The sequence below is a fragment of the Cupressus sempervirens genome, chromosome 1 (genome assembly GCF_028749045.1).
Source record: "Cupressus sempervirens isolate cs-2001-9-10 chromosome 1, ASM2874904v1, whole genome shotgun sequence".
NCBI lineage: Eukaryota > Viridiplantae > Streptophyta > Pinopsida > Cupressales > Cupressaceae > Cupressus > Cupressus sempervirens.
In genome coordinates this window covers 583124521-583151482 of record NC_143118.1, presented here as the reverse complement: position 1 = coordinate 583151482, position 26962 = coordinate 583124521, and the positions used below count along the sequence as shown (strand labels likewise).

Here is a 26962-nt window from a genome sequence, read left to right as displayed (position 1 = left end):
TTATTATAATATTCAACTATGCCACTATGTGGCACTTGTTACAACTAGTGAACACAAAAAAAAATCTACAAGATAGATATAAAAATAGTTGATCCGGACAGGTGGGTCTTGAACCGAAGGCGTGAGAATATATTTTCACAAAAAGTCGCACCATGCATCTTCAATGTGGTCCCTTGCTATTCAGAGATCATTTATTACATTCACAAAGCATTCATTTCTCGTTAGAGTCTATTTGTCTGGGTCCCTCCAAAAAGAGTTGAAATAGACAATCTTTTTTCTAACTTTCCAAAAGTGCTAAGGATGTAAAATTGGATGATTTAGACGAAATGAAATTAAATGAAAAATTCATGTATAATAATTTTAATATAATAAAATATAATATAATTTTTACATAATAAAATATTTTAACTATCAAATAAATTTTTAGAACACTCTCTTAAATTGATGCATTGATGAGATTAAGGGGTCTTCAAAGCACAACACATAGTGAAGGTTTTGCAAATGGGGTTCCAAATAGAATAGGTTTAACCACATAGGAAACTTTGTAGTAGATTGCTTTACCAATATGCTTACCCCTTTTTTTCTGCTTATTTCTTTTGTATTTCAACGAGAAAATGGGGTTTTCTTTCTAATTCTTTCTCCATAGAATTATCGAACTAGCTATTTTAATAGCTATTTTAATATTTAGTTTGTGGCTCCGACCACATTTGCCAATATATATATATATATATATATATATATATATATATATATATTTACCTCTTTTACAATGTCAATAATAGAATACTATTTTTTTATTTTATCATTAAAAAAAAATTAAAAATATTGAAACAATAATTTCCAAACAACATTGAACTGCTCTAATCTCAAGCAGTGAAATTAGAATGATCACATCTGAACTACATTACGATAATATGAATAAGAAAGTACAGTCATAAATCTATATCTCATCAGCATAATATTGAGTATATGTCCAATATCAACTGATTTAGTTTTAATTCAATGAGTGAAAAATAAATAATTTCACTGGACCTAAATCAGACAAGATGTGACTTCCCATTCGGAAGGTACAAATGAAACAAATCTTCGCAGATATTTTTGTTTTTTTGGGCAAAGATGAAAATTGTACAGTTCGTTTATCAGCATGAGATGTTTCTGAATTTGACTGCACAAACTCATGCAGTCAAATCTAAAAACATAAGCTGATTTCTCTTCTGTAAGAGGATAAGAATCGAACGGAAGAAACTAAACTAAAAATCTTCAATTAAAAAAATCTAAGATCTGAGAATCATTCAAATGAAAAAGGGGCAAACATATATTTGGGGGTTTTAATGGTGGATTTGAAGAAGCAGCATCCTGGCTCTGTTAATGTTTCGCAAACACAGGCAGCCCTGTTCTTCAATTTCATCCAACCTCTGCCCAAACCCGCTGTCATTTTTCTGCAGAAGTTTTCCTACTTGTTGAAGAGGGTAAATTTCATCTTCTCTGGCAAGGCAAATCCTCATTAAAGTTTTAGTATTTTCCACTTCATCATACAGCCCGGAAACCAAAACTTTTGCAGTTTTCAGGTGATTTTTCAACACATAAATCCCCCTGGCGGCGCCATCAATCTGTGGGCTCTGTTTTTCTGCAACCCAAGAAAACCTAGGCTTATTTTCAGCCCTCAACTCTGGCAATCGGTTCAATTCATCCAACGAGTTACAAATGTCATCGAATTCCGCAGATTGCCCAAATGGGTTTTCCCGCTCAACAAATAACCTAAATTCTTCTCTAATACGGCAGCAATCTTCTTCCCGAAAATCAAAATCTGTAGATTGTAACATGAAATTTATATCTCTAATTGCTCTGCAATTGAATCTAGCTTGGTGGATGTTTTTGAGAAGGCGGGCACAGAGCTCAAAAGCATTTTGGGTGTTGCTGAAATACTGTGAAATCAATGTCTGTAGATCTGGTTTGTTGACGTATTGTTGAAGAACATGGGTATTAATGAAATCCTCAGTGGGGGAAAGCAATTGTTGCAGAGGATTTCTGAGATGAGAAGGGGAGGAAGAGAGATTACCATCAATTGTCTTGCGGACTTCCTTGCAGAAATTCTCAAACGAAGTTGTTTTCGTGGCAATCTGGTATTTGGAGCGTAATGATTCCTCTGATGATCTTGATGCGTCCCCTGCAAATATACATTGAAATTTTCTATGTCGGTACAAAAAATTCACAGAACATATGCTTTTCATTTATGGAATTTGTTGAAATCAAAAACATTTCGATGGGAAAGGAGAATTCGTTTGTGCACCTTCAGTTGCGTGCGGCCATAATTTTAAACACATTTTGTAGAGCTTGAGTTGGGTGATCCAATTGAGAAGTTATAATGTTTTTGAAAAATGCTCATCCAGGCTTTCTTGTAATTGGACTAAAGGCCCAGCTTTCTCCGAAGCTACAAAGAACTTCAATAGTGATGTAAGGAATCCACTTCCAACCGAATGATTCTTTCAATCTTATTCGGATAACGGTGGGTGTATTATCTGGTCGGAAAGAAACTACGTTTAGGTTCTTCATTTGTAGAATGTGAAATCACATAAGAATTGCAGTGTGTTATTGTTGTGATATCGCTATCAGAATTTAACTGTGTAATTTTTGACACAGTTAAATCTTATAATGATGTCATAATTTGATTTGCTGTGGAAATAATTTCTTATTTATCAAGTCTTATTGTGTTTCACAAGTTCCAAAAAGGTTTAAATAATGTTACATAGAGAAGTTGTGCATTGATTTGGTTGTGACAGGGATTAATGTAGTTGTTTATATACAATATTTGTATAAATATAACAGTTTGTTCTCATTTAAAACTTGAAATACGAGGAAAGAATAAGTTGGTATTTTTTTAAGTCTACTATTTCAAAACTAAAAATATGTTTTGGGAAAAATGGTATATATCTTCATTATTTTTTTCTTTTTTTGTTTATCTGAGTTTTGCTTTTTATTAAAATTATATTAAAAAATTATTTCAAAATATTATTTAAGAGGAGAGCAAAGTTTGCTATCTATAAGGCCACCAACTTCTCAAATCATTATTTAAAATTATTGTGCACTGATTACTAGCTGAAATAAGCTTAATAGACACGGTAGGGGTCTATTTTCTTAATATTGTTTTGATCACTTATTTGAAGAAATGATTTTGAGCAAACTTAATCTTGGGCAAAGTTACTATCAAGTGAGTATGGCAATTACACATGAAGAGAAGATTGCATGTATGACCAATTATGGGTCATATGAGTGCATAGTGATGCCTTTTGGGCTATACAATACACCAACAACATTTTGTACACTCATGAATGGTGTGTTTCAACCTTTATTAGATAAGTCTATAGTTGTGTACTTGGATGACAACTTGGTTTATAACAAGAGCATGGAAGAGCACAAGCAACATTTGGGAAAGGTATTTGAGTTGCTCATGGAATACCAGTTCTATATGTGAAGAAGGAAAAGTGTTCCTTTGCTAGGGAAGGGGTTCACTACTTAGGACACATTATTGGGAGATGTCCAATTTATCTAGTTAGAGAAACTGAAAGAAATTAGGGATTGGGAGCCTTTACATAATGTACATGAGTTGAGGAAGTTTAGGGTTTGGAAAACCACCACAAGAAGCTGGTTGAAGGGTAGTCCAAACATATTGTAGTATTGATAGATGTTCTAAAGAAGGATAAAAAATGGAAGTTGTCAGACAAGTGTCATCCAGCATTGAGAAATTCCAAGAGAAATTCACATTATCACCTATGTTGGCATTGCCTCATTTCAAAAAGTTATTTGAAGTTCAAAGTGATGCTTTCGACAATGCACTAGGAGGGGTGTTCATGTAGGGAATGCATCTAGTTGCATATGTGTCAAGAAAGATGTAGGATAAGGAGAAGAATCACCTTGTCCATGAGAAGGAAATTACCAGGATCATCAACTTTCTCATAACTTGGAGGCATTATCTATTTCGAGAATAGTTCATTGTGAAGACAAGTAAAATCTCCTTAGTCTATTTCAAGACTCAAGAAAAGTTAAGATCGAAGAAAGTTAGGTGGTAGAAGTTCCTAGCAAAGTTTGACATTGAGATCCTCTACAGTCCAAAAGAAAAAATGTGTGAGGGGATGCACTAAGGAAAAAAGGCTAATTAGCTCTAGTGGAAGAGGTACACAAGTGCCAACTTGGGGCAAGTTGAGTGACATTGTCTAGCAAAGTTTTGGAGTCCATCAAAGAAGGATACAAAATGGAACCTCAAGAAATGGAGCTATACAAGAAAGAAAAGGAGGGTATAACTCGCAAGTTTAGTATCAAGGATGGGTTTTTGATTTTCACCCATGGCTGAATTTACCTCCCAAAAAGGAAAAATGTGAGGAGGGAAGTTCTTTGTGAATGTCATAATGGTTTATTGGTATGGAACACGGGAAAAAAGAGAACCCTGACATTGGTGGAAAGAGGCTTTTACTTCAAAAAAAATGAGGAAAAATGTTGATAGTTTCTCTAGGGCATTCATGATTGGATGGTCATTTTGAGGGCTAAATATCTAAAGGGGGAAAACTCTTATGCTTTCATATGTAATGAAAGTCTTCCCAATGGCTCGATTATTTGGAATATTTTACTAAAATGTAAGGAGGCACTAAGGATATTAGTGACTATAATTATTGGTAATGGAAATTATGTGCTCTTCTAGAAGGATGTTTGGGAGGGGGGCATTCTTTATCCCCTTAATATAATATAGAAGGCTTTAAGAATTGTTATACTAGATTGCTAGGAGAGAAAGTTTGAGACTATATAGCTTAGAACAATGGTCAACTCACATGCATTAATATCAAAGACCATCTACAAAAAGATTAATTAATAACAGCTAGCAAAAATATTGAGATAGGAGTATTAGTGATATCATTAGTAACTTCGAGGTGATAACTCACTACTTAATTAAGAAAAATAAGATGAATGGGTGTGGAGACTTAAACCCTCTAAGGATTTTTTGGTTAGATTAGCCTACTTGCTAGAACGTCCTCCTCTCTAAAGACCTCTTCAATAAGTTTGGAAGGAGATTTAGATTCATAAACTTACTCCAAAAATTAATTATTTATGGTTGATTATTTCTCACAATTAAATTCTCACTATGGATAATTTAAACAAAATCGGTTCTCTAATTTATTATTACGTGCATTCCATGTTATCAAGATAGTTAGAGTATATATCACTTTTTCTTTCATTTCCATTTCCCATAGATGTTTAGTATGTGATTAGGCCCCTAACTTTGGTGATTTGGGTTTTTCCTGCTTCTCTAGCTCATTTCAATGTTTTGAGGAATTTTTTTCCCTTTAGATATGTTGTTATTGAGGGATTTGAGAAAATATGCAAATCAAATCCACCGCGCCCTTGAATACCTGCATGTAGAAAACCTGTCACGAAGAAGAAAAAAACAAGAAGAGGAAAGGGTTTGCTCTGAAAATATGCAAATTGTATTTTCGAATAAAGAAAAGATTATTAAATTACAAAGAGATCAATCCTTATAAAAGGAGATCGAAACTCAAAAAGGGTAACCTAAAAAGTTACAAAGGGTAACCTAAAGGTAAAAGCTATTTAATAATTACTAATTAATTATTAAATAGAGAAAGCAAAAAATGCATAAAGTGAAATCTTAAGGAGGAAGAAAAAATAATTTAATTAATGAAATTAAATTAAATTTTTTCTCTAACACCCTCCTTAAGATGAGCGACAATGTAGTTACAAACAATGCAAAAAGAGCAAGGAAACTCCAATGCAATGCTGAAAGCAAACTTGGGTCCTGGTAACAACACCTGATAATGTACCTAATCACAACAAAATCTCTATGAAATAGAGAAATAGAGAAAACCCAGTGGGAAAAACTCTACTCCAAAAAGAGATAGTTGAAAACATAGTGAAGGACTACAGAAGCCTCCAATTAGAGGAATGTTCCAAAAAAAGAAACAAAGATCGATCATGAAGAAAACCATTGAAGCATGTAGAAGCTACAAGCTTTATCAAAAAGAAACTGTTGATCTGTAGAACCTCCTCTAAAATAGAACCTAACCAGGTAGAGAAGACTGTAATCTGCATCAAATCAAGAGGCAAACAAAGGCAAATAGCTGAACTCGAAAATATAGATGGCATGAAACACCAAAGCCTAAAGAGCTGATCAATCGAACCAAGGAAGGCTGCAACCAAAGTAGGAATGAAAAGAAGAGTGTATATATGGTAAATGATCCATCTCACCAAAATGCATAGGTATCTAGCCACTACAATCGCCTAGTACATAGGATCAAATACGGAATACATAGCTCACTCCAACAAACCAAGGAAGCATAAGAAACAATAGAAGAACCCCCCCTAATGAAAATAAGGGTGAGGTGACAGGCAACTGAGAAAGTGGGCAAAAATTTTCCTGCAAAATAGAAAGAACCAAGAACATTGAGAGTGAGGAAGAGGTGCAGACACCTATAAAGGCACGTGTTATTGACACATCATGGGGCTAATGTCATGGAATGGACACTCACTTGACAAAGGAAGAGGGCACTAAAAGGCAAACAACTATCCTCCCATGGCAATTTGTAGTGCGAGTACAATAAATCACAATGATGTAAAATATCTCGAAAAGCAAGGAGTGGCACTTTATCTTAATGCATTTGCATAAATATGCTTACAAATGATATTAACAATAATTACAAAGGGCAAAAAGTTGATACAATAGATAGTACAACCCAAAAGAAGAGATCCCATGCCACGAAAATGATCCCCGGACCTAAAACATCCAAGATATCCACCATGGTGCAATAAACAAAAAAACATGATAGAAAGAGCATGGAGCAGAACTTGGAAGAAAATCTAGTATTTCTGAATAGAGGACCGAACCAACTTTCCAAAAATATATCATTTTCAGAAAATGGAGATGGAACGCTCAAGATATGCCCTCTGGAGTGAAAAATTGAACATTTGGATTTGACTACAAATATAGGAAACCAACTGCATCAAAACCAAAAAACTCCTACATCATTGTCTCCATCTTAGAACTAGCTTTCTAGTGCTTCTTTCAAATTGAAAAAAGACCTCGGTATGTTGAAGTTACGACCAAAAAACCAACAGTACATTAAAAAAGGACCTGAAGGGCATGCAGGAGTGTTGATGCAGTGTTGACATCAGCATTTCACTGCTTTAAATTTGATAGTCTGGTGGTCGTCACAGCAAAAAAAAGATTTCCATGTGGCACCCACGTGGCAGTGGGCCCTAAAAATAAGGTGAAGTGGCACCTAACACGTGTCACCAATGCCACGTGGTAGGTGTCAAAAGAGCCACATGGGCAGTGGAGGGCTGGAGGTGACGGGTTGCAGGGGCGGCAAAGCGGTGGCCGCAAGCAATGAAGCCATGGTGGCAAAGGCTAGGGAAGCAGTGTCGCGACTAAGAGGAGAAGACCCCTTGTGGTTGGCAGTTCGGGACCGCTGGTGGCTGGCAGTTTGGGATTGCTGGTAGTTATCGAGACCACTAGCTGGTTTTTAAACTGCAATGCTCGAAAAACCACTTTTTTGCTAATTTTTAAATTTTTTTCATCTTGAACTGTGTGCAGAGGCTATACAACCCTACTATGCAAAAAAAAATTTCCTCCCACATTAACATTGTCCAAAATGGACAAAATTTATATTGAAACAAGGGTTTTGATGCCTTCTGTATCCATTTGTGAAGTTTGTTTGGCCTTAAACTACTTTGAAAATCAGTGACCCCCCTATTTTATCAAGAAATACTCGAAAAACTCTAGATCTAATCTGTCAAAACCTTGTTCTCCCTTTTTCTCCAAATACTGACAAGCTACAACAAATCTGGCTCTAATACCATGAAGGATTTGAGAAAATATGCAAATCAAATCCACCAAGCCCTCAAAATACCTGCATGTAGAAACCTGTCATAGAGAAGAAAAAGACAAGAAGAGGCAAGGGTTTGTTTTGAAAACATGGAAATTGTATTCTTAGATAAAGAGAAGATTATTAAATTACAAAGAGATCAATCCTTATAAAAGGAGATTGAAACCCAAAAAGGGTAACCTAAAGGTAAAAGCTATTTAATAATTACCATTAATTATTAAATAGAGAAAGCAAACAATGCATAAAGCAAAATCTTAAGAAGGGAGAAAAGGTAATTTAATTAATTTAATTTAATTAACCTTTTTCTCTAATAGTTATAATATAATTACAAAGATAAATTACTTTTATGGTCACTTGGGGCTTGTGGAAAGAATGCAACAATAGAATTTTTAAAGATATATCCAAACCTAACAAAGAGTTATTCATGACCATAAAGCATCAAATTGTAGGAATTTAAAGTTTCTTCATTTAGGGCCTTTAAAGATATACCTATTAGAAATAGTGGGGGGGTGGAAGTCAAATTGTGATATTCCTTTGAATATTCATCTATGTAGTTTTTGAGTCAAACTCATTGACCCATGTTTCATGAGTAGTCATTCACAAGAACTCATCTCTCATGAGAATAAATGCAACACTTAGCACTCATTTCATCTAGGTGATCCTCACAAAGGTAAAGCATCAGGAATTCCCAAGGGTCGTCCACTCTAGTATTACTCCATCTCAAGCATGTTTCGTGATAGAGTTTTCTCGAAGGTTAAGTCCACTTTTCTTGTAACACCATTTGTAAAACCTTAGGCAACTTTTTTTTTCTTGTGAGACATTCATTATAAAGCCCCTTGAGCTCATTGATTGATAAATAGGATACAACCTTCAAAAGCTAACCAATTGAAATATGGTTCAATAAGTTTGACTCAAAAACTACATGATTAAGTCATGGTAGCAATATCACTATTTGACTTGATGAGGAAAATGTCTCATGTTAGATTGTGGTGACTAATCAGGAAAGTACTATACATACTTGTATAAAAGGGCTTAGGGTTGGGTATTTTTCATTATGTGTTGTGATGCGAAATTGGTTCTTGCGGCGGTATTGAGTTGTAAGGGATTACAGATTGTAATTAGGTTGTAATCACTGGATTGTAATAAGATCAGACTTGTTGTTTGGTGGACGTAGCCCAGGGATTGGGTGAACCATGTTAAATCTTGGTGCCTTGTGTTCATTTCTGTGTGTTCTATTATTTTTTGTTATTGGTTATATTTGCATGTAGTTTTTATTTCTGTCCGTGGTTTATCCTAACATCTCATACTTATCAATTGATGATCTTAAGGGGATTTATAAGTTTATAATGAATGGTTCATAAGTCACAACACTTGTTGAAGGTTTGAAAATGGGGTTATAGGAAAAGTGGGCTTAACCTTAGAGGGAACTCCAAAGCTAAGTGTGGTTGAGATGAGTAGTACTGAAATGAGTGACCTCTTAGAAAGTCTCATTCTTCACCTATATGCAATGAGTGCTAAGTATTCCATTCATTCTCATGAGAGATGGATTCTTGTGGACCAATACTCATGAAACATGGGCTAATGAATTTGACTAAAAAACTACTTAATTAAATACTAGTAGTAATATCACAACTTGACTTATTATGGAAAATATCTCCTACTTATCAACTCAGATATAGTCTATCCCATAAGTAGTAGGAGTAGTTTCATAAGTCACAATACTTGCCTAAGGTCTTGAAAACGGGGTTGCAAAAAAATGGACTTAACCTTGAAGAAAATTCTCTGGTTAAGCATGCTTGAGTTGGAGTAGCATTGGGATGGGTGACCTCTTGAGAAGTCTTGGAGCTTCACATGTGTGAGCATCACCTACTTAGAATGAGTGCTAAGTATTCCATTCACTCTCATGTGTGAGATTTTTTTTACATCAAATTATAATACAAAAGATCTCGCTCAATCCAATCCAACAACAAAAATGATCATAATTACAACCTCCTTATAGACTAGATTAAAATGATTCATTTTTCGGGATCAAGGTTATAAATATGAAGAGAGATAATTCTCACAACTATGAGCACCCCTTTTCTCTCAATTATACTCTAGCTTGATTCACTACTTTGATTAAATACCTTGTTGAACTAATAAAATGGATAAATCAACTTCTATTTTATCCACATCGAATTACACTTATAAAAAATCAGTGACCTCTCTACAACAATCCAAAAGTATAGTGCATTGTAGAAAAAAGGTGAGCAAGACAAATCTCTAATAATCCAAAAGTTAAGAAAAGGAAAAGGAAAATAAATAGCCCCTTTCAATTTTTCTCTCCATTTCTTTTCTCTCAGCTTAAAATTATTTCTAAGCAGAAATGGGAGGGGAAAATATGGAGGAGCCCAAACAATTGAGATAGGCTATTAAGAACAAGGTTTTCCTTAGGGGGAGAGTAGGTTGTCGAGGAAGGGGAGCCCAGACAATAGAGGTGGGTTGAACCAAAATAACATTAAGAGGACATAGGAAAAGTTAGATCTTTCAAAGGTGGTACATCAGACCTTGGTAAAGGACACAATAATTCTTAGCACTAATTTGGGCTTTAATAATTTCTTTGACATTACTCCCTAAGGAATGGAGAAGTTAATAGGGAATCGAGATAAGGTCATTATTGTGGATGAGATCAAGAAAGGGGAAATGATAATAATAAACCCCTCCAAATGTACCTTCTCAAGTAAAATACTTAATAACAGTTGCACACACTTAAGGCCAAATATTAGGAAGTTTATTTCGATTAAAACACTATGATGCTCGATCAACTTCTTGTTGGGACAAAAGAACTAGCTAAGGCTCATAAAATCAAACAATAAAGTGATTTAATTTATTTCCTTCCTTTTCTAGAGAATAATGTTATCAGATATAATAATTTGCTGAAGAAAAAAAATACATCAACAATTAGGGATTTTTCAAAAAACAATTCGATTACTAAACAAAATGTGGCTAGTTAAATTAATTACTAAACCCCTACAAATCAATCCAAATAAAAGTAGTTGTGAAAGAATTATGTCAATGCTATATACCTATTATTATTGAATTAACTAGTTAATTGCTCTGTCGCTACTCATACACCAACTATTTCCCCTCAAACACACAAACATGTTGTTCATTACACACAGAAATACAACAAACCCGTCATAACATAACCATAAATCTACGAACCCTAACTATTTCCCTCATTCAAAATGATGTTAAGGCTACTAATTCTTGGAGTTTTCTATACGAACCCTAACTATTTGTTGGAAAAAAAATTATACAAAGCCTAATTATTTCTTGATTTTTTAAAATATGAACTCTAACTATTGTCTACATTCTAAATAACATAGGGGGAAAAGGGAAACAACTTAATATATATTGTTTGTGCAGCTATGATGACAAAATACATCATATTTCTAGTCAAAACCCTAATTGTTCGCAGCTCGATTCAAACGCATTAACAAATCAATAGCATTAATTGAAATAGTAAGAAGAAAATGCAACAACTTCTACCTTATAAAATAGAAGAAAATGCACCAATATATTCAACATTTCAAAAACCCTACAAGAACATTCAAAAAAGTTAATCAAATTGATCATACCCTGAGGGTCCAAAAAACCTAATGTATACACATTGTTGGAAATATAAGAGGAGTAACTGAGAGGGGAGGGGTGAATTAGTTACTACAAAAACAAATCCTAGATCCCTTAGATGTCAATACAAAATAAACTCTGAAAACTAAATTTTTGATGCTTGGCATACACACATTTAATGTTGTAACTCGATAAATAGTGAATATATTTAGTAATAAATTAGCTTTGTAGATCTTAAGATGTTATCATTGGTTATCATTACTTTAACTTAGTTGCAAGCATAAAAAGAAATAGTATGAACACATTTGACATTAAGATTTAACGTGCAAACCCAATTTGGAAAAACCACCAATTGCAACTAGTTATTGATTTTCACTCTTTTGAAGTGAGCCCTATTAGAAGCCAACCTTGTTAAAGGCTAAAAAAGCACACTATTAGGTGTGACCCTATTAGAGGATTTAATCACCCTGTTAGGAGTGTCCTTGTTAGAGGTCTTTAGATAATTCAATAGAACTACCACCTTGTTAGAGGATTTACAAATAATTATAAAGCCAACTCTGTTGAGAGATTTAGATCACTCCTACAATGGTTAGAGAGTAACAATGAAATGACCTGATTTAGAAGCAACTGACTTGCTGGTTACAGATCTCTATTCTGGCTTGTGCATGATCCTTCCTAATTAAATGTATCTTTTTAGATCCACAAACACATTCTTCTTATCTTCAGATTCGCTTCCTCTAATCATTTATGAAATCTTCAATTATTGCACTTTTTCACACACATTACCCCATAACTTGACCTTATACTTTTATCTTTTCTATTGTCAAGTCAGCTAGAATACAACATAGAATAATTAATATTCATCATCGCAGTGCTAGAATCAATAAATAAATCAATTAAGCTTAATATGCCAAAATAGGAAAATCCTTCATTAGCTTACCCAACTCGGTAGACACTAACTCAGAAATGATTTCCCTATGTTAACCAACAGAAGTTCAATTAACACTGCAAATTGAAAAATTCTTTTGGTAATCGAGTGAGCTTGGTTAGCACTAGTTCCATCCAATATTTCTTTCATTAATTGAGTGATCTCAGTTAACACTCATCTTCTATAGACTTTCCTTCAACACCTAAGTGAACTCGATAGACACTGCCTTATGAACTAGGCAAGCATAGGAATGCTTGATAGACAGAAAAATATCTTCACTACCCAAGTGAGCTTGGAATACACTAACTGATAATGATATGGCATTTGTGTAACATCAAAGAAAATACACAATTAATCAATTATATCCAACAATCTCCCTCTTTGGCATTGATGGCAACACAACATGTCATAACACAATGAAAATTTGGAACAAGAATAAAGGGAGGAACATATCCTTAGTTTCATTTGGAGAAGTCCCTCTATTAGAATACTTCTATCTGCAACAACTTCTGCCAAGTTCATTCTCGGGCTCTTTGATATCTCTTCATAAAGTTTCTATGATAACAAACTTCTCCTTCTTACAGAAAACTTCTCCCTCTTTATAATAACAAAAATTTCTATGAGATATGACATTAAACTTCTCCCTCTTTGACAACACATGCCAAAGACAACAACTCTGTTAATATCAGTGTATGTTAAGTATTGATTCATTTGCAATATGCTCTTGTCAATTCTACACCAACTGATTGATCTTTGATGTATCACTAAACTTTATTTTTAGTGTGGCTTCAGATAGGGGAATGACCCCTAGCTTACCTCTTAGATACAAGAATGCATCCTTAGGTAATGGCTTGGTGAATATGTTTGCAATCTGTTCTTTTGTGTTTACATATTCCAATCTGACTTCTTTTTCCTACACCAATTCTCTTAAGAAGTGATATTTTATAGCAACGTGCTTTGTTTTAGTATGCATCACTAGGTTATTTGATATATTTATTGCACTGGTGTTATCACAATATATGACTACTGGATCTTTGATCTCTATCTTCATTCCTTCCAATAATTGTTTGAACCAAACAATGTTAGAACAATTAATTGTTGCTGCCACATATTCTGCCTATGTTGTGGATTGAGAGATACAATTTTGTTTCTTCCTTGTCAAAGACACCAGTCTTTTACCAAAAAAGAATGATCCACCACTAGTTTTTTTCCTGTCATTAATACTGCCTGCCCAATCAACATCAGTAAATAACTTTAAGTCCAGATTGCCTCTGATTTTGTACCATAAGCCATAGCCTTCAGTACCTTTCAAATATCTAATGATTCTTTTGATTGTCATCATGTGATTTTCTCTGGGATTTGCTGAGAATCTTGCCACCATATCAACTGTTAATGCAATGTCAGGCCTTGTATGCACTACATATTGTAATTTTCTAATCATTGATTTATATGTGGTCTGATCTACTTCTTTGGAATCATCATTCTTAGAAAGCTTATCTCCAGTAGACATAGGGGTTCCAACTGGTCTTGAATCTTCCATTCTAAATTTCTTTAGTATCTCCTTGATATATTAGGATTGAGTGATGGTAGATACCATCTTTCTTTTGTTGAATCTATAATCCAACAAAGAATTTTATCTCTCCAAACATAGACATCTCAAATTCCTTGCTCATTTCTTCTAAAAATCTCTTGCACAAGTCATCATTCCTTGTGAATAAAGTGTCATCATTGAATATTTCTGTCGACACAATCTTCTTTTTTGGTCCTTCTTTGATATACAAGCTATCGTTATCATTTATTCTTTGAAAACCAATCTATACCAAATAGTTATGTAGTCTTTCATACCAAGTTTTGGGAGCTTGCTTGAGACCATATAATGCTTTTTGTAATTTGCAAACCATGTTTCTTTTGTTAGGATCTACAAAACCTTTTGGTTGTTCAATGTAAACTTCCTAATCAAGAATTCCATTCAAGAATGTAGATTTAACATCTATTTGATACACTTTAAATCATTTATGAGCTGCATATGCAAGTAAAGTTCTAACACCTTCTCATCTTGAAATAGAGGCAAAAGTTTTACCATAATCAATACCTTCTTCTTGAGAATAACCTTTACATACCAATCTTGCTTTGTTTCTTGACACTTTTCCATCTTGATTCAACTTGTTTTTGAACACCCACTTTGTGCCAATTACATTTTTATCCTTGGGTCTAGGAACAAGAGTCCAAATTTTGTTCTTCTCTATCTGTTCTATCTCTTCATTCATTGCTTCAACCCAACTTTCATTATCTAATGCATCTTTAATATTTTTTGGTTCAAATCTAGCAAGTAAACATGTACCTTTTAATTTTCTTCTAGTCATTGTTCCATCAAATTTATCTCCAATGATCTGATCAGGTGCATGATGCCTTGTTACATATCTTGCTAACACGTATTCTTTGGATTTGGTATGAGTTCCACTATTTTCATCATGAACTTAAGTATCAAGATCGGGTCCTACTATCTGTGTCTTAGGTCCTTTAGACTCAGTTTGAACTAGCTTGGTAGCTTCTAACTATGACTCAGGTCCTTCAAACTTGGTTTGAACTAGCTCAGTAGCTTCTAATTGTGACTTAGGTCCTTCAAACTCATTTTGAACTAGCTCAATAGCTTTTGATTGTGACTCGGGTCCTTTAGACTATGACTTGGGTTGCATTGTTTGCAACTCGGTAACTATTCAAGATTTTGGGGACTCGAGAGGTGAAGTCTCCTTTCTTTTAGATAGATTTGGCAAGGTATTGGGTTCATAGTAAACAAATCTTTTGTAATCCTTTGGCTCTTTGTTGCTTTCTTCTTCACTCTTTTCTACAAACTCATCAATTCTCACATGTGCACTTTCTATGATTTTATGAGTAGACAAATTTAGACATTTGTATGTTTTACTTCTAAAGGAGTATCCTAGAAATATGCCTTCATCACCTTTTTCTAGATTCTTTCAAGATATAGCATTTGTTGAGATAATGGGTGTTGCACACATTGCATAATATTGTTATTTTATTATTTTATTTTATTATGTAATGTTGCATCTAGATGGACGTGCAACATGCAAAGATTCCCATGGAATATTCTTGATGAGTTGTATTGTAACATTGTAAAAATATTTTATGTAATTATTTAATATTGGGGAAAAGAATTAAATGCCCAATATTAAATGGGGGGTCAGTGGGTTAGGTAGCACCTGGTTTTAGCACATGGTTTATGTAATACCACTTAGTGGTTTTGTGGGACTTGCTACTATATAAGCAGCCACAAGGGTAGTTGTTGTAGTGAAGAGAGAGAGTGACAAGGAGAAGACAAAACAAAAGGCAAGAGTCGAGCGGGACAAGGCTTGACAGGTTAGCCAAGGGAGCATTTGTGAAGGTTGGAAGCATGGCATGGGATGTGTGGATTCATGCTTGTTCACATAGTTTGCTCGGTTGTGGCTATGGCCATGAAGGCTTCCATGGGTGTATGGCAATGGTATTTTTGCTGAATAATACATGATGATGGATGCTTTTGGAGGCTGGGTTTTTCTCTCAATGAGGGTTTCCCAGGGTATATCTTGTGTCACATTTTGTGGGTATGTTGTCTTTTCTCTTGCATGTGGATTTTAATTCTGTATTTATTTCAGATCTATTATGGGTTATGTGGAAACGGTTATATTCTTTGTTGCCAAGTTTCCTTACAGCAATTGCTACCAAATACTTTCAAATAACTCACATTAGGTTTGTAGCCATACCATAGTTCATAGGGAGTTTGATTTGTGTCTTTTTTTAACTAAACTCTGTTCAAGGTGTGAACGGCAATGTTGTTAGCTTCCTTCTAGTATTTGATTGCAACATTATTATCTATCATCAATCTTCTTGCACAATCCATGATGGATTTGTTTCTTCTTTCATCTATACCATTCTGTTGAGGTGTACCAAGGGTTGATACTTATCTTTTAATTCCTCTTTCAATACATAAATTATTGAATTCATTCGAGATGAATTCACCACCTCTGTCTGATCTTAAAATTTCAATCTCTTTCCAGTTTCTTTTTCTACTCTTTCCAGATACCATTTGAATTTTTCATAAGCTTCTGATTTTTCTTTTAGATACATTTCAATCATCATTCTAGAATAATCATCAATAAAAAGAATGAAAGAAATTTCTCCACTGTAACTCTCTCTACCAATAGGTCCAGATAAGTCAGTATGTACAATTTCTAAAACTTCTTCTAACTGATAGTTTTTTCTTTTGAAACTAGTCTTTCCCATCTTACCAATTTGACAATTCTTGCATAAACCCATATTAGGTTTCTTCAAACTAGGAATACCTCTTACTCTTCTATGTTTGCTTATCTTAACCAAATTATCAAAGTTTACATGACATAATCTTTTGTGCCATAACTAACTTTCTTCTATTTGAACAATAAAACATGAACATTCACTAAGATCAAGATAAAATAGATTACCTTTTGTTTGCTTGCCAAATCCAACTAGATTTCCTTTTTCATCTAGTAGCTTTGCCTTTCCATTCATGAATTCTACCTTGAATCCAATGTTGTTCAATTGTGCCACAATCAGTAGATTATGCTTTAGTCCTTCAACCCAATAGGCATTATCATAGATAAGTTCATTGGTTAATGAGATATGACCTTTTCCATTTATGCAACAAGGTTCATTGTTTCCAAATCTTACACTACCTCCATTATAACATTTAAAATGTTCAATTTTTTTTATTATCTCCAGTCATATGGTGTGAACATCCACTATCAATAATCCATGTATCATTTTTTCTAACATAAAAGATAAGTGCCATCTTATCTCCTTCATCATCATATTCATCTTTTATAGCAATATACACCATTTTGTCTTCACTATTGTCAGAATCTTTAGCCATAAAACAAGATTTCTTACCTTCATACTTGTAGTTCTTGTGTTTTTTGAATTCTTTCTTGCCTTTGTTCTTGTGGATTTTCTTGTCATCCTTGCTTTCTCTGTTTGGACACTTAGTAGCAATATGACAAAACTTCTTCTTAGAAAAGTAGATTAGAGGAATTTAACATTTGTACTTTCCTCTGCCTTTGGAATATTTCTTTGCAAGTAGGGTTTCAACAATTTCAAGATCACTATCAAAAATATATTTAGTTTCTTCTTCACTTCCTAATTTATTGGCCTTTGATTTCTTTCTCTTTTCTTTAAGTGAGAGCTTGCCTTCAAATGCAGACTCAACATTTTTGGAAATAGGAACATAGTTATCATAGTTGTCTAATTCAAAAGTTGTCAGTCTTCCAACTAGAGAATCCAAGGTTATTTTGTTATTTGGATCACATCTAATTTCTTGAATAGCAGACACTCTAATTGCATAAATAGGAAGCAAATTTATGAGTACCTTGCTTATAACAATTGTTTTCTCAATGTCTCCTCTAGATGCTTTGATTGCACTTACACTGGCCTTGATTCTTTCCACATATTTTGTAATATTCTCATCTTCTCTCATTTTCATTTGATCAATTGTCCTCTAAGACTTTTTGCTTTGGCTATTCTTACATTGTCATCTCCTCCATAGATATCTTTCAGTTTGGTCCACATTTCATGAGCAGTTTTATAGTCTTTTACCTCATCAAATTTAGCATAACTGAGAGCATATGCAATATCAATCATCATGATGTTATGAGTCTTCTTTTCAGCAATATCTTTAATTGATAATGTCCTTGCCATGCTACAAAATTGTCTCTGTTCGACTTGGGAATCTCTCTTTTGTAAGACATTTTGATCTTTAGCTTAGGTCCTTGAAACCTTCTCTACAAGCACCAAACGCTTTGATACCAATTGTTGGAAATATAAGAAAAGTAACTAAGAGGAGAGGGGTGAATCAGTTACTACTAAAAAATCCCAAATCCCTTAGATGTCAAATACAAAATAAACTCTCAAAATTGAATTGTTGATGCTCGACATACACACATTTAATGTTGTAACTCGAAAAATACTGAATATATTTAGTAATGAATTAGCTTTGTAGATCTTAAGATGTTATCATTGATTATCATTACTTTAACTTAGTTGCAAGCATAAAAATAAATAACATGAACACATTTGACACCAAGATTTAACATGGAAACCCAATTTGGGAAAACCACCAATTGCAACTAGTTACTGTTTTTCACTCTTTTGAAGTGAGCCCTATCAAGACCCAACCCTGTTAAAGGTTGCAAAAGCACACTATTAGGTGTGACCTTATTAGAGGATTTAATCACCCTATTAGAAGTGGCCTTGTTAGAGGTCTTTAGACAATTCAACAAAACTGCCACCTTGTTAGAGGATTTACAATTAGTTGTTAAGCCAACTATGTTAGGAGATTTAGATCACTGCTATAATGGTTAGAGAGTAACAATGAAATGACCTGATTTAGATGCAATTGACTTGATGGTTACAGATCTCTACTCTAGCTTGTACATGATCCTTCCTGATCGAATGTATCCTTTTAGCTCCACAAACACATTCTTCTTATCTTTAGATTCGCTTCCTCTGATCATTTATGAAATCTTCAATTATTGCACTTTTTCAGACACATTATCCTATAACTTGACCTTATATCTTTTATATTGTCAAGTTGTATAGAATACAACTTAGAATAATTAACATTCATTATCTCATTTGGCTAGAATCAATAGATAAATCAATTAACCTTAATATGCCAAAATAGGAAAATCCTTCATTAGTCAACCCAACTCAATAGACACTAACTCAGAAACAATTTCCGTGTGTTAACCAACAAAAGTTTGGTTAACACTGCAAACTGAAAAATTCCTTTGGTAATTGAGTGAGCTCAGTTAGCACTGGTTCCATCCAATATTTCAATCATTAACCAAGTAAGCTCAGTTAGCACTCATCTTTTGCAGACTTTCCTTCGACACCTAAGTGAACTCGATAGACACTGCCTTCTGAACTAGGCAAGCACAAGAACACTTGGTAGACATAGAAAATTGTCTTCACTGACCAAGTGAGCTCGAAATACACCGACTGATAATGATATGACATTTTTGTAGTATCAAAGACAATACACAATTAATCAATTGTATCCAACAATACACACACAACTATTTGCAAGACTACTACATCTTCAAGAATGCCCAAAAAATGTTAATCAAAATGTTAACAATTGCAACACATAATATTTTTATTTATCAAAATGTTATTATTTAAAATTTACACATGTCATTCCTTTACCTACTTTTCAAATCAACCACCTTCCACTCTAATTAGCTAACCACAGTTGCTACATGGTGAGCCAAAACATAGTTTAGTTAGCATGTTGTTAATAGTCAACAGTCAATATTTTTGTTGTTATAGTCACCATGGGGTTAAAGAGTCCATAGTCGGTATTTTTGTTGCTATAGTTAAGGATGCCAGAAAAATTGTTGTTGGGATAAAATTCTTGTTTTCACCTCATCTAGGCATATATGCAGCATTTTTACTCATCATTTGCATCTAGTCAAATTAGATGCTCTAACACCCCACGACCACTACTGAGTTGTTTGGTTGTCCAGTAATTTTTAGTACTACCTATGTATGGTATGGGAAACACTTAAGCATGGACGATTTGTCTAGAGCTTAACTTGTGCCCAACCCAAAATGTACTGTTGCAATTATTTTAATTAATTTAGTGAGAGTGTGTATGATTTTGATAAAAATGTATAATTAAGAGTGGTTTACTCACATGAAGAAATAATAATATCAAATTTCAACATTTTAATCAAATATTAAATCACTGATTATTAGTGTGTCCCTTGTTCTATGGTTTTTGTTTTAAAATAAAAGATTACGCTTGCTCTGTACGTATTCAATTTCTATTTTTTGAAGAATTTCTTTAACACTTAGTTTTATAAGTGAAAGTTGTAGATTTTTTTATTAGACTAACTAATAATGCAACTATTGCGACTAACTAATAATGCAACTATTGCATGACAGATTTATAGAAACAAAAAATACGAACATCAAACCATGTGAAGCTCATTGATATTGAATATTTTGTAATCTAATTTTTATATATTTTCTTTAGATTATGAAATTTGTGAGCATATTATTTTGATAAATCTTTACTATGTAGTGATACTATAGTACCAATTTATTTTTTAAGTTGGATTAATGAAAGAAATCCTAAATATTTTTTGTTTGAGTTTGAGAATATTTAAATTACTTTTTGTGAAAAAATAAAAGAAAGTTTAGACAATAGCGCTAATGTAAATAGATAAAATAAGAAAATCTGCAAGGATGTCAAGAAATCCCATGTTTCTATATAGGTTGATCTAGTAGAAGAAAGCATCATAACTATTGATGGAGGATTTCATGAAGAGAGAAGTTTTAAAGAAAATAAGAATGAAAATGCTTTTCTTTCTATTTTGTTCTAAAGTAGAGATTCTCATATGCAATGGTTTCTAAATCTTTATCCTAAGTTTTAATAGGATAAAGTTTGTTTTATATCATTTTATATGTTTATGTACAATCGATTCATTTCTTGCCACTAAGTGTAGGAGAGGAAAAAAAAAAAAACTTTCAATTGCAAAAGATTGGCCTGATTTTTTAATGACAGTTGTGTATTTTAGAACATGATTCTGACTACAGTGAGAAATAAAGCCACTAGTGGTAGAGAGGGTCAGAGTGTTCTTCCACTTGATGGCCAAGTGTTGCATTGTTGCTTGCCCCCAAATCCATAGTTTGGAGAATCTTTTGCTAAATTTTGAGGTCTTTTGGTGGTAGTATTTGTATATGAGCAATGTTAGTATGCTAATAGCGGATAAAGACTTTCTAGAATAGTCTAGAATTTCCTAGGATGAGGATGAAGACTTTCTAGAAGAGTCTAGAACTTCTTAGGATGAGGATAAATTAGATTTTTAGGAAATAAATAAAGTTTTATTTATTTCAAGGGTTTGGGTTGAGGAGATATTTATTAAAACTTTTTTAATAAACATGAGGATCAATATTTAATCTTAATTAAATATTTTGAGTTGGGATTAGGGGTAGGAAATGATGGGATTAGCCTTTAATCAAAATTAAAGAAGGATTAGAAGATTTTGGAAGAGGTTAGTGGTCTTAAGGAAATTGGCCAAGTTTTGGGCAAATTTTTTTTAAAATTTATTTTGGGTTTTTTGGTCAATTTATTAATTAAATAATTAATAAATAAGGAAATAATGTTTAAATAAGATTTAAACATTTTTGGGAGGGATTCCTTAATTAAATATTTTAAATTAAGATAAAGGGATTTAATGACATAAAAATAAATTAATTAATTAAATAAATAAATAATTAATAAATGATGATGTCATTAGAAATTTTTCAGAAAATAAAAATACTTTATTTTCTAAAGGTTTTTAGGTGTCTACATTTTGCCCCTCTTTGATGTGATGCCGCAAGTGGCATGGCATCAAAGATAAGAAAATAAGATGCCCAAGGCTAGAGCAGAAGAGGAGAGAATGGACTGTGAGATGCCCCCACAAGAAGGTGGCGGGGAGAGAAAGCGAGGCTCGATGGCTTCTTGAAAAGTAAAAGAATCTCGGATGAGCAAGGAAACTCAGATTGGCAAAGAGAAGGGGCTGAATTAGCTCAAACTCTCACTATGGGAGAATGATAAAGGAGAATCAGATGCACAAGAGGAAGCAAGCTTAAGACTTTAGGGAAGGTGGAGGATGAAGGAGCGGAGCACTATAAAAAGGAATCCAGGATAGGGAGATGGATGAGGGGATTAAAAAGCTGATGCAACAGGATTTCAAAGAATCAGATTAGCGGAAGATGGGTTTCGAAGATCCCTAGGACTAGGATTGTGGATCTCGAAAGATGAGGCTTGGTGGATTGATTTGGATTGGTGGATCCCTAAGACTAGGATTGTGGATCCCTAAAGCTAAAGGTGAGGAGTGATTCAAAGAGATACTGATACATAAGTTGGGGTAGGAGAGACGGATGTTGGATATGGATGGGGGATAATGGAGATGAAGGAAAACCATTGAAGCTTTTTGAGAGGGGGGATACTTCAAAGAGAAGTACCACCATGTAGTTGAGCACTGGATTTGCTATAGGACTGTTGGTTAATTGCCAAGGTTACCAAGAACATCAAGTCTGTGTCACCAACCATCCAGAGGACTGACAGACTGACTTGAAACAAACACACAAGGATTGCCCTAGCATTACACATGAAACTCGGAGGAAACAGTGTGGAACCGACACTAGGTAACCCACAAGCAAAAAAGAAACAAACGAAAGACTTGATCAAAACCGTACGCTCAGAGTGCCCCATTCGTAGCATACCATGATATGGAAGATCGTGGCAACCTTGAGGAGGGAACAAAAAGATTGCTTGGAAAAGATACTTCAAGACCCAAAAGGGAAGATTCCAAATCAAAAGAAAGTGAAAATCCAAAAGAGAACCGTTTGCCAACGAGATGGGTAGGATGAGGTACTAACAGACCAAGATCAGACATGAGGAAAGCTATATCTTACAAGGATCTATCGGAGAGCACCTAAGCCGATGGATCTGGGTGAGTGATGCGTCTGGCAAGCTGAAATAAGAAGGATAACACTTTGGTGACAGGAGATCTAGCTAAAGGATGCATTGGAATAGCTAACCAAGATGTGCGATGTGTGCAAGATGTTGATCAAGGAGGAACTGACACAAAAGTTGGATAGATACAATGGTACTAAGTTAAAGAGGATGTACAAGCTGACGGACGAAGATATTTACAAGCTGAAGCTGACCAAGATAGTTACAAGTAGGCAAAAGCTCAGGATGATAGGATAGCAGGATGGTTCGATGTTGTGCAAGATGCGAAAGCTAAGGGTGGGGTGATAGTGAAAGATATGGATTTGGTAAAATGCATCCAATGATGATGAGAGATTTTGTGACCAAGGATAGCTAGAAGAGTAGGATGAGATGGCTGGATAGGATGGTAGATAGCTAGGATTATGATGGATATAAAGAGATGACATTGAGTTTGCATGAGGATAGCCTAGAGCTAGATACCAGTGACAAGGGGGGATGGACAAGACAAGATCTCCAAGGAATATAGTGCCCCCAATCAGAAGATAACATGCGGAAGGAGGTCTTATGATGGATGTGATAGGATTGAAGCTAGGATGGAAACAACTGAAGGGGCTAGGGAGATGGATGATAGCTGGGATGGTTGGCTGAAGCTGTAGGAGATAAGTGGATGGTGTGAGATGGAACATAGAGGGTGGAGGATAGGTGGATAGATTGGAAGATGGAGTCGGATGTCAAGAGATGACCAAAAGCATGAGGGTGATAGGCTAAGCTGGGGATGGTAGGATTACGCATGACGCTTATTTGCCAAGTTTTCATCATGGTACTTGTCCAAGGCGCTTGAATTGCCAAGTTTTCACCAGTGGACGCTTTATTTTTCTTTATTATTATTTTCTTTGACTTTTTGACTTCGAACTTAGCTGGAATGATTTTGGCTTTCTTCAACTATTTTGGCTTTTTTGGGATTTTTCACTGGCTGTTGGAATGTTCAATTTTGTTGCTAGTTGTTGGTAGACCAGATGTGTGATTTATGCAATAGATTGGATTAGATGGGATTGATGGTAGGAGATGGAGGGATGAAAAGGTTGGAAAGGAGCATGAGATGGAGATGCTTGTAGGATCAACATTGGCACATGTTGGGATGGGTGTGAAAAGAGCATATGGGGGATAGATGGTAGATGCGGGTGTGATGGAGGATTTTTGGAAGTGTGCTTGGGGATATAGGCACCCAAGATGTAGTTAGGAGATAGGGGACATGAGTCACTGGATGGAAGATTAGCAATGGTGAATGCCATTATGCATTGGGTTTCAACTTTTTTCTTTGGGATCCACATGGTTTTAGATTTTCTTTTCATAGGCTTTTGCATTATTTTGCATTCTTTGATTGGATTTTTCCTTTTTGGAGTATGTCTTTTAGAATAGACATATGATTGCCTAGGATGTGGATTTTTAGCTTTATGCATTTTGAAGTTGGCATTTACATTGCTGTGGTAAGCTTTGGGAAGATGGTTAGGAGAAGCTTTGTGAGATGGAGAGGATATGGGAGAGCGTATAGGGGGATGATGATGGATGATGTGCCTCGATATGTGCCTTTGCTGATCTTGCATAGGAATGGAGGGAATAGGATTTGAATGATGGCTGATAGGAGGATGGAGGATGGTAGAATATGGGACATAGGGACCCAAAATGGATTTAGAGGATGAAGGGGAGATATGGTAGGTTGTTTTAGGTTGCAAAGATGGTGGAGGGGGGATGAGATAAGATTTCTTGAAGGAGTGATGGGAGGCTGGCATGGGGGGTTTGGAGATAGGCTTGGTTTGGGGGTGTGGTGTACCAACACCTTTAGATGGTGAGCCTTTGGATACATATCCAAGACCATGAAATCCTCAATTTTTTTGTGCAATAATAGGCTTTCTAATTCCTTGCTCTTTTGGTTCTAAACCTTGACCTTGATAATGCCATCGATTGAGCATTTGAACTAGCTAAGGATACTTTTTGCTTGTAGAAAATGGTGGAAGTGCTTTATCAGATGTACTGTAGTAGGGAGATACTATTCTTAATTCTTTTGCTGAGAGGAGGCCACTATGGATGAATGTAAGTGAACCAAGAGGGTATATTATAGATGGTGAAATAGCTTGGATAGGTGGTAAGATGAAAGCATGGAGTGGAGGAGATGGTAGGATAGGATCTTGATTTAGCTGATGGGATGAAAAGATATCCTGCAATAGAGGAGGTATGGCTTGAGGTTTTGGAGATGGAGGGGATAGTGACTGCACTATGGATGGAAGACATGGTACGATGATATCTTCATTTATGCTTTGGGGGATGTCAACATGCTTTTGGGTAGGATCTTGATAGGATTGGTTTGGAGTGGATGGTGCGATAGGAGGTGAAGGGATGGACTCTTCAAAGGCAGTGGATGGATAGATGGGAGATTCAATAGTGGAGATGGGTGAGTAGAAGATGGATGCATAAGGGTCATTATGGGAGATTTGGGAAATGCTTGGAGGTGATGTGGATAGAATTTGGAGGGTTTTGACAGATGGTGGGATTTTGATGCTTACGCGAAGTGGAAGGATTTTAAGCAATTTGATGGATGGTATGGGGATGATAGCTATGAGAGATGGAGGTGATATTATAGATGGGGAAGCTTCATTACTGACTACTTCACATGGTTGGATTAGATGACATTGCTTATCGACTACTGGAGGCAACTTTTCTTGTATTTCCTCTAGGAGATTCCTTGGAGACTCGTGTGTGAGAGGTGGAGGTGGATTGACAGGAATAGCTAGTGTGATGGGGGTGGAAGATTGGAAGCTTGGTTGATTGGGTGATGGAGGAGAAGTTGGGATATCAGATGGCATGACTAGATAGTTTGCAAGAATGCATGGATTTTGTGGGATGCTTGGGGGAATGTTTCTAAGGCTTTCAATATACCCGTCATAGTCAAAAATATTTTCATCATCATTGGAATAGGAGGTGGCAGGAGCAAGGACAATACGACCGAACACATCATGATAGGATTGGTACTTAATGCTTTGACGATGAGTTTGATGGGGATGGGGTCTTGCATATGGATGAACACGAAAGCTCATGGTTGGATTTGGATTAAGCACAGATTTTGGATTGGCTGATGAAGGATTTCCTAGGGAGAGTCAAAGCTGTATGACAGACCTAAGGAGGATTGGCTGGAGATTTTTGGCTTTCCTGTGGATGGAAGACTTCAAGGGCATGCTATCAAAAAGTGAGAGTTTTTCTTTCCTATGCGCTGGATTGGTGGAGATTGTGTCAACTTAAGGATAGACTAATGATCCTATGGGCATGACATGAGATTGACCACTTGTGGATCCCAACCTTTAGCTCAAGGTGATGAGGGATAACAAGTGACAAAGGTAGATTATCCTAGAAAAAGCTCTTTCAAAGGGATAACCTTGGTGAGGCTGGTGGATTGGTCGGATTGATTGGATAGAAAATTCTAGCAGAATGACAACAACTCTCTAAAGGCTTGGGTGTGATTTTGGATTGGGTTGCTAGCTGGCTGGGGGGAATGATTTGGAGAGACTTTGGATTTGGGATTGTTCTAAAGCAAGGAACTAGATAGATTCGGTTGCAGTGGGGGAGCTTGGATGATTTTTTGATGAGGCAGTGACTACGCTAAGTATGCCTTGAGCTAGGAAGCTTTCTACTAGGATGAAATTTTTTATAGCTAGGGAGTCCTCGATATACGCAAGGTACATGAGGCCCAAATCCGTAGATGAAACCAAAAAGATGTCACACAACCGAGAGGAGCGGTAATCCACTTCTCCTCTTTCACTTCTCAAGGGTATAAAGTTCCATGAGGCTTAGCCCGAGTGACAAAATCTTGATTCCAAGAGAGGTGTCTTTGGATTCACCTCCTAATTTTTATACTCTGCCGGAACACTAGAGTTGAGGTCGTCCCAAGGGGTGATGAAATCCCCAAGCAGGCCTCCTAAAAAGTGTAAAACAAGACCACATACACGA

The 26962-nt window shown here is 35.2% G+C and overlaps 1 protein-coding gene across 1 annotated transcript; it reads right to left on the bottom strand.

Moving 5' to 3' along the window:
* Positions 1-874: 874 nt before the first annotated feature.
* Positions 875-2436, bottom strand: LOC149578758 (UPF0496 protein At3g19330-like). The gene is made up of 2 exons (XM_089805930.1): positions 2291-2436; positions 875-2167 (listed from the first exon to the last, which is right to left on the bottom strand). Exons 1-2 carry the CDS (start codon positions 2322-2324, stop codon positions 1329-1331), a joined length of 873 nt encoding a protein of 290 aa, XP_089662056.1. The 5' UTR covers positions 2325-2436; the 3' UTR covers positions 875-1328.
* Positions 2437-26962: the final 24526 nt, after the last annotated feature.